Source organism: Aplysia californica, unplaced genomic scaffold (genome assembly GCF_000002075.1).
Source record: "Aplysia californica isolate F4 #8 unplaced genomic scaffold, AplCal3.0 scaffold00004, whole genome shotgun sequence".
NCBI lineage: Eukaryota > Metazoa > Mollusca > Gastropoda > Aplysiida > Aplysiidae > Aplysia > Aplysia californica.
In genome coordinates, this window is record NW_004797274.1 from 2344634 (window position 1) to 2354633 (window position 10000).

Consider the following 10000-nt stretch of genomic DNA (forward strand, 5'->3'; position numbering starts at 1 on the left):
ATAATGATAATAATAATAATAATTACAACAAACTCACCTACATGTGGAGAGGAAGGAGGAAAAAACTGATCAGACAGACAGACAGATAAAGAAACAAACAGAGAGACAGAGAGACAAGTATACAGATCAACAGACAGACAGACAGACAGACAGACATACAGATAGACAGACAGACATGAATCTCGATAGATATGTAGCCAGAAACATCGTGCGGGGAAGAACGAGATATATTTGGAGCATGCCAGACAGGAATAGATCAGAACGTACCGCAGAAATCTTCCCCTTCTATCTCAGTACTATCCTCCTTTGATCTCCGCCAATCTCCAAACTCTGGAATGCAACTCCTACTAATACTATTTCCACTACCTATATCTCGTCTGTATTCTCTCTCTCTCTCTCTCTCTCTCTCTCTCTCTCTCTCTCTCTCTCTCTCTCTTTTACTCCCGACTCTTTCTACTGTTATTCCTGGCTCCTCGTTACGGCTGTCTTTCAACCACACCCCTAATCTCAGGGTAGGTAAGATATAACACCTAGCCTTCTATGATAAGGGCGAAAAATCTCGGGGGGTCCCAGATGCAAATTGATGGTTCTAAAATCGATGAGTTCGGCGCCACGCAGGCAAAATTCTAAATACCAGCCAAAACTGAGAATACTCTAGTCAGTTTTAAAAACATGCTGAGTACCTTCGAAATCGTAATGTGACTACCTGAAGGCAAGGGGCCCTGCTAAGTAGTAAAAGCAGCAGAGTTTAGTGTTTAGTTTTAGTACGAATTTCAAGGCACTTGCAACACAAATAGCTCATATAAGTGCTGAAGATTCATCATTATCATCCAGTGCCAGATCTGCAACAGACATCGGCGATCATGGTTCTCCATTCATTCCTTTGCTCGGATGCTCTTAAAAAAAGCTACGTATCCCTGATCTTTTCCCGTTACCAATGTGTTTAGGTACCTTTAGTAGGTTGCTCTGGGCCTACCCATGCCTCGTCTGCCTTCAATTTTGCCAGTGAGAGCTAGATGTTCAAGACTTTCATGTCTATTCAGGAGTCCTAAAAACTGCATTTGTCGTTTCCAGTCTGTTTTTAACAGTGAGCGTCCCACATGGGCTTCATCAAGCACTACCTCTACTATTGAAGATTAGAAGCGTTAAAAGTAAAAGAGAGTACTCATATACAAAGAAAACAAGTAGAAGAGATAAGGACAATAGATGCTGGATAGAGAAAAAAAATGTAGCAAACCACATCAGAGCATCTGCCAAACACCCACAAAAGCAGCAGAAAGACTGGAAGACATTTCGTAAAAATTATTTTTATTTCTGATTCTAATTAATGATAGCATTGTAGTCTGAACAAAACAAGCCTTTTGGTGAGGACGGGTGACACACGCTGGTAGCACGACGGTATTCCATACTTTCTGGTAGGACGGAATTTAAATAGATCTAAGTACATGCACAATCGATGCAATTTACTTTTAACACAAAAAAACATGTGGGTGAACACACACTCAGACACACACTCAGATACACACACATACACACACACATACACACACACATACACACACACAAACACACACACACAAACACACAAACACACACACACACATATTCTTTTTCACACACACATACACACACACACATTTTCTCTTACACACGCACACACACACACACATACACACACACAAATACAAATACACACACAAATATGCAGATAAACATGATAATACAAAGTACTTCCTCATGATCTGTACACAGAAAAAGGTACCTGGTTGTGTGACTTGGAACAAAACCAAAACATAAGTAAGGTTAACATAGTCAGCCCGCAAAATGTGAATGTTCTGAAAATCTGGAGCACATTGATCAAGATACAATAAGGGTCAACAATTTGGAATAGGTGATGCAAAAAAACGTGAACATCATTCAGAAAAATACTGCGAGGAGTTTGGACCCTGTCCAGAAGAGAAATGGAGTGAACAATAACTTTTCTCATACATTTAATACATCAGTGATGTGTTCAAGAAAGCAACCCACTAAAAATATGTAAAAATCATGTATACAAAGCATCAGCAACTCTTTCAGGAGAGAATTAATACCCATTTCAGTAAAGAAATACACGCTAAATGAATCATCATAACCATCTGTTAGAAGGTACACTCAGAAAACAATCTCACTCAACTGCTCCTCTAAAAAAAAAAATCCCAAAAAATGTTATTTTCTTGTCAACATACATATACCTTTGTAATGAGGAGTAGGATTATTTATAAATTGCAGTAAAAGCTTGACTCGATTCGAGGTCATCTCAATACAAATTAAACAAGGCAGAACATGAATCAGATCAAACCAACAGGAGGTCACGCCTGGGAAACTAGACGGGAAAAAAGAAAGAGGAAGGCAGGCAGAAAAATGTCACTTCAACTGAATGAGTGGACAGAAGCAAGACAGCAGGACACTGAGCAGTGAAGGACTAGGACCTAAGGATCGCAAAAGCCAGTACATGAAACACGTCACAAAGACCAAATTGACTATGGGAGATTTCACTGCAACCAACAAAGATGAGAATGACATAAATTTGACAGGACAGTTGAGGTACACGAGGGGCGGTGAGGATCTAGCATCTCGAAGTTCACAACATACAGTTCCATTCACAGCAATCAAAGGAGCACTCGGGACCGATGCTGAGTGGAGGAACACCCACCGCTGCACAGTGGTGGGGTGTTTTAGAAAACTTATATAAGTCAGATTAGAACAAACATGTCTGTTTGAATGTTCAAGACCATAATACATGATTTTAATAATGTGACATGCACTCACAAATATGCTCTTTTTGAGCAAAAATTGTTCATGCAGGACTCATTTCCAGGTGAAATCTTCCAAGTTCACTAGCCATAAAAAAAAGGTCTTACATCAAAAATATACAAAAATTTACCAAATAAGTGAAAACAAATTAAATGTAAATAAGAATTTCCTTTCTCAACTTATCTGTCATACTTTGGGTAAAAATCTTTTTTAATGAAAAACAGAATGAGCTCATGACAAATGCCTCAGGATCAAAATAATTTAGAGGAAAACACTTTGGCGTGATAAGTAATAATAATATGTGTAAATTTTAACATTTGTCCTCCTCAAACGCCCTATTTGTTATGATATTGGTAAAAATAAAAAGTAAAAAGAGAACAAGCAAAAGAATGCCCCAAATTCCTTCGTATTCAGAGGAAAAAAGTTTGGCCATGTGAGCATGAATAGATGACAATGTGAGTAAATAATGAAAACTTTCCTCTTCATACATGTTAATTGCTATGTCACTGGTAACAAGTAAAAAAACAGAATGAGCTCATGGTTGCTTAAAGTATTCAGAAGATTAAAAGATTTGGCCAGGAGAGCAACACAAAGAGGACAAACAATAGCAGAAAAAGTAGCAGAGAAATGGCAAGGCAGACAATGAACAAAATTTAAAGCCTGACTTTGCCAGTCCACACAGTTCAACATGTTCTGACCCTGGCCACATCTCACAGACCAGTCACATATTTACTACGTCTCGCAACAGCAGTCCAGCACACACATCGCAAAAACACACATATAGAACATACACACAGCGAACAGATTTTCAGGTGCCAAGTTTTTTCTTATACGTATATTCTGTGTATTTAAGACACAAACATAAAATTCATGCAAAACGAAAAGATTTCCACTTTCCGCCAATTTTTGCTATATGCATGCTAGACTGTAGAAATCTATTAACATTTCCCAATATTTCATAGCTACCAACACATTCACAATGCATGTTTAACACCAAACAACCCATTCATCAGCAAAGCAATCACTTTTCCTCACAAAAAAAAGCAATACATTCATTTTTTCTCTCATGAAATAACACGCTCACTACTTCTTACACCAAGTAACATAGTCACCATCTCTTAGAGAGAAAAATATTCGCTGTTTCTCACATCCTAACAATTCTGACAAGTGCAAACACATTCCCAACATTAATCTAAAGAAGAGATGATTTGCTTGTTTACTTCTTTTTCTTTATAATAGGCATTTTTACACCACTATCCACACAATTTAGATCACTTAGGAGGCAGACTGCCTATCCTGCCTGTCAGGGCCAACCTGGGCTGAGAAGGACACTACATACCAGTACAAAGCCCAAGAGAATCGATAAAAATTTTCTTCCCACTCAGGAATCGAACTCAGATTTCCTGCATGCGCCAGCAAAGCTCCAAACAGCTACACCACAGACGCCAGTACTGTTTTCTTTGCTTAAGTTGTTTAAGTTAAGAGATATATATTATCAATATAATTACCATCATTCAAAACTGGGAAAAAGCCGACAAAAACATAAAAATAAGAAGAGCAGTAAAGAAGCAGACCCTACCAGCAAGGCCCCTCCAAACAACTGCTTTGGCTGTTTTAAACAAAGAGAAAAACGTTAAAGCAAAATAACTAAGTAGGGTGCCTTTAAAGACAAGGGAGATTACAGAAAATTTGAGACTTTAGAATTAAGATGTACAGGGTGTACAGACGAGGCAACACTTCCAAAAGGAGGACAAAGAGAAACAAAAAGTCAAATTCTAATATACATATATATATACATACATATATATATACACACATATATATACATATATATATATATATATATATATATATGTAGTTGTTTCATGCAATGCTTCAAGCTTTCTGACAGTAGCTTGAGTTCATTCCATGACACAAGCTGTGAGGAAGAAAGATGATATATGGCAAACGGAAAATGTACAAAAGCATAAAAAGACGGGAACAAAAAAAGAGTTTTCAAAACTATTGCCCACAAAAGACCAAAACTGATGTACACCCTTTCATGCAGAAAATTTCCAGTTTAAAATTTGAGACAAAACCTGTTGTTCCTATAAAAGGGAACTAAATAAAAAAATTTGAACGGCTACCCCGAACTAATACCTTGCCAGTGCATTACAACAAAAATTGTGTACTACAAGACAGTTCACCCCTCAGTTTGAAATGATTTTTAAGTAACATCCTCACAATGCTGGTAAAAAAAACACCTACATTAATGAGCATTTGATGTTTTATTGCGGAAGTGATATATCTAGTATACAAAGAGTAGAAGCAAAGACTGCACTAAAAGATCTTCACTATATAATCCACTTATATCGACGGCCAATGTATCGACATATAGACATATCAACATATTTTCCGATAACAAAATTTTCCTTTAATATCTTCACTAAACAATTTTTCTTATATCGACTTTTTTCGGCCCACTCTGCTTTATCGACATGCTTCCTGGGTACCTGGCCAAGCCTACGAACATGAATGGGGGGGAAAGCCACGCTAACGGTCAACGCATTAGTTCTTCATTTAGTCCGCATACCCATCAAGTAGCCTATTCGACACACCAGGCTTTAGTAGGTCATGTAGGGCCTACACAGTGTAGTCTCAAACACAGTACAGTACCTCACAGACCAGAACATCTCGCGCACTGGGCATAACCTCCCTACCCCCACTCCCGATCGCTCACTCCCCTTCCCCATTCCATTCTCAGTCTGTCGCTGGCAAGTGCCACGGTCAGTGAGTCAGTGCCTCGCCTTTCCATTTTCCCCAGCAAACAGCCATAAACAGGCCTTACAAGGATGCTACAACAAAGTATCTTATATATTGACATCATATCCACTTCCCAAGGCATATCAATATAAGCGGATTATAGCTTTTATATGGCGTTCATATGACCTTATGCAGTTGCGAGCGCCGTAAAACCTCTACTAAAACTTTAAAAATAGTTTTTATACTGTATTTGGAAAATGAATCAGAACGTTTTTGTCAGCACCAAGGGCAACATCTACAGAAATAGATCATAAATATTTAAAGATGCTTTTCTTGAGAGGAAACCATCTTCTAGTGTTTAATCTTTGATTACAGAGACCATCGTATACCTGAGCATTTCTTTAGTATGAGACAATAATCACAACCCTATTGAGATAATCACAAACTTTCACAGAAATATCAACTGGAAATAATTGTCAAGATCAACCAAAAATCACACGCATCAACCAGGGAAAGTTATACAGAAGAAGCAGAGGGACATATGTAACCAACTAGAAAAGTGATATTTCAACAACAACCACAGGTGGAAGCGTAGGATGTGATGTTTCGTAAAAACAAGTTACAACCTCTGGCAACAATGTGATGACACACACACCACAATGATTCACAACAGCAAAACTTATAGAAACACAAATCAATATATGTTCATCAGAACCAAACACGAATAATACCTATTCCACACAGTGTGAACACATGCACACACACACACACACACAAATCTTAAAGTTGCCCCCATATCTTTCATGCTGCCAGAATACAGGGACCACTGTGCAGCCAATCTCTAACACTCTGCTTTTGTTTGGTTCAATACATCCTTTCTTCTTAGAGGGACTTCTCCAAAGATCAACATACATATCATTTAGCTGCCAGGACTCATTAACTTTAACATTTACAAAAGTCAGTCCAGCAGAGGCCATCCTCAGTTCACCGGACAAAAATATGGAGAACTATGCCACTGCCCACTGAAAACACTTACAATAACGACAGCATCAATGGACCATGATATGGCATATGGCATATATCAAGGGTACCAAAACAAGTTGTCAAATCTCAAAAATTCAACTTTTTCCAGAGAAATAAAAACCTGATTTACTCTGCAACAAGCATCAGGATACTTTTTTTCCACATAGTACTTCTCTGCAATTTGCATAGCTACAGGTTCAGTGATCTGACACAAGGTGTGCCCCTGTTGCGGGCTATCACATATATCTCTCTGTACAAAAAAAAAAACAACTATAGTACCTCAAGATAAAAAGTTCTCAAAAGGTGCATTATGAGAGTTATATTTTTAAGTGTAAAAAAACCGATTATTCCTATCTTCTTAAATTCTATATGTACACTGGGCAAAGTACATACTTGTTAGCTTATATGATGAACGTATACTGCAGATAAAATAAATTTGAAGTATTCATTATTTGTTTTATAATAAAAAGCTCTTATTAGCAAGTGTCTTGAATCGGCGACGTCACCATATGTGTGTGTGCCTGGTGAAAAGTACCAGGTAGCGCATTTTGAAGAATCCCGTTTTTTTGCATTTTCATGTACAGAGATCATATCTGAACAATATGCTTTTTGAATTTTTATGATATCTTCAGTTGTTTTTGAGAAATGGGTGATTTTGTAAGACAGGGTATGGAAACAAAGTTTTGACAAAAACGGCTTTAAAGTTTCCCTTTGTTTCAGCTTCAAATAGATAGATCTACACTTCGAGAAACCTGACAACACATTCGCTACTCACAAACCAACTTTAAAAAGCAGCTAAGACAAAAGAACAGCTTCAATGTGTTTATGTTACGTCTTCAAACAAATTCACCACCACCTTGAACAAGAATTTTCAAGAAATAGATCTAGGTTTGCGAAGGGCAGAAAAAAGCAATACAAGTTTGCTATCCAAAAAAACCAAAGGGTGTGGATGCGCAAAGCTTCGCTTTGTTTACATGCTCTAGATATTCATGTGCACTACCTGCCACTAGAGAGGGGAGACAATGACCTAAATTTTGGTATGCAATGTGATTGGGTCGACTTTATGAATGGACAAGAGAAACCATCCGCAATGTTTACTTGGAAAACTATTTTTCTTGCATATTTTTGGGGATTATGCAATATACCTTGTGTTTAAAAAACATCTTTAAAAATATTATTTAAAGTAAAAGAAGCTCAAGTCCTTGTAAATATCGATATATGAACGGCTAAAGAATCCATTTTTAATGGCACTTAGTTTTAGTCAAAGATTCTATTTTTGACCTTTGAAGCCTGATATATCTCGGTTCGAGCAAATGCCTCTTTTGTTACCTTTCACAAGGCATGCTCACATATTGAGATCTAACACATTTTCAGCCCTTTATCTCATTTATTAGAATAACAGTTATGTTTCCACAGCTGAATTAAACCTCATAGATGCTCTCTAAAGCACTTCATGTGCAGGTCAATCTTTTGAGGTGAAAATGAAATTCTCATAGTACTGGAACATTACGTTTGTGACGTTCGGAGAATTGTTCATAAGACAGTCCCCACCCTTAGTATACCACAATGGACCATTCTCAGAGAAAAGGATAGAAATATCCTCTCACAAAGGCAGGCAGCAGAGCTGAGAGTCAATGAAACACTGAACAACACCATAATTGTTTGACAATAAAATCTAGAGCACAAAAGCTCTTCGCGGGTTACAAACTATACGCTGTTCACAAAAAAATGGTTACTGTATCCCACATTACCTACAGTGGAAAGCTTTAAGCTATCTGAAATTCCAGAATGTTCCAGAAAAGAACAACCTCTTAGTCTAATTCAGTTCTCACAACCAATAAGTCACCCTCCATTTTTAGAAAGGCGATTGTAATAAATAGATGATATTGCTGCAGTTAAAAAACGCCAGCTGGGGTGAGATGCGATCAACATCTCGAGTGGATATAATCAATGTTCTCGAGCTTCAGCTGTGAGCGGTCATGTCATGAACAAGGCTTCTTCGCAGAACTTGAGCTGCCAGATTTTCCCGGCGTATTCATCAAACTTTTCCATGCCAAGCAGCTCCACCAGCTTTGGCTGCAGACAAAAAAAAAAGCTTTAACTTAAGAGAAGACGAGTTATAACACACATGAGGATCACACACATGAGAGAGGAACATTAGTTACGAAAAGAAGTTAATTCACATATCTGACAATTTAAAAAAACAAAAGACAGAAGTTTTAGTTTTTAGTAACAGTTTTACGGCATATGCAACATGATCAGGTCATGCAAGTGCCGAAGTTTAGAGGTGTTACAAAAGTGTTACATACAAACAAAAGGAGGAGGAAAGATAAAAATGATAGATGTTTGATGGGAAAGAAGAAGAAAACAACACCAGAGCACCTGCAAACCACCCGCATAAGACAGAAAAAGTACTTCATATACACCCATGACAATCACAAATATATAAAATGGGACAGTTATTTTATTAACATATGTGATGCTCACAACATAAGATGAGAAGAAGAATTTGTTAACACATGACGATCCCAAACATAGGAAAGGAAAAGGTCATTTATAAACCCATGTGATGGGTCACAAATATATGATGGGAAGAGAAGTTTATTCCCACATGTGACAACCACAAATATAAACAGGAAAAGATGTAAATTCACACATGTTTTGCTCCCAAACATAAATTGTGAGTAATGTATTCACATACAATGTGATGACCAGCATATGAGGTGTAATGGTTAGACACTTTCCCATAGCGCACAGAAGACATAAGTTTTTTTGGTTCTTTTTGGTAAGTGTTTTACGGCGCTTGCAACTGCATAAGGTCACACGAGCGCGCAGGACACATTAAACATTTTCAGTTGGTAGGAAATTTGTAATTTTGACCACGTGGCGGCCGAAGCCTACTCTTATCGATTTTAGACCACCTAGGGATCTTTAACACGCGCAACTTGCACACAAGACATAAGTTTGATCTGAGTGTGGGGAGGCTATTTTAAATTAAGTATCTCCGTCTATCTGCTGGGGTGTTGTATGCCTCTATGCCTGGATTACCCTGACAGGCAAGGTCGAAGCAGCTTATCTCCTAAATAAAATGATCCAAACTGTGTCGATGGGTCATACAAAATCTACAATTACCAATCACACAAGTGATGATCATGAACAAAACAAAACAAGTAGCACCTCCACACATATGGCATTCTCACCTCCACTTCATCTTCATCGATCTTATCCAGAATTTCGTAAGCTTTCTTCAGAGATGCATAACCAACACCTTGAATGCAGTCTCTGCAAGGACAAACAGTGGAAGTCAAAACTTTTGTTATGGAGTACTCTACTTTCCTATACGTATAGATAAACTGTGGTGAGTGGGAGTGGTGGGGGGGGAGCGGGGAGGGAAGAGAGAGAGAGAGAGAGAGAGAGAGAGAGAGAGAGAGAGAGAGAGAGA

General features: G+C 38.0%; 1 protein-coding gene across 1 annotated transcript in view; it reads right to left on the reverse strand.

Annotated features, from left to right (window-relative positions):
* Positions 1-6913: 6913 nt before the first annotated feature.
* The window catches only part of LOC101850449 (serine/threonine-protein kinase Nek4), a gene marked incomplete at its 5' end in the record, with an annotated part of 19862 nt that continues 16775 nt past the window's right edge, over positions 6914-10000 (reverse strand). The window contains 2 exon segments of the mRNA XM_005089233.3: positions 6914-8634; positions 9759-9840. Of these exon segments, the coding sequence (XP_005089290.1) occupies positions 8536-8634; positions 9759-9840 (181 nt within the window). The 3' untranslated portion in view covers positions 6914-8535.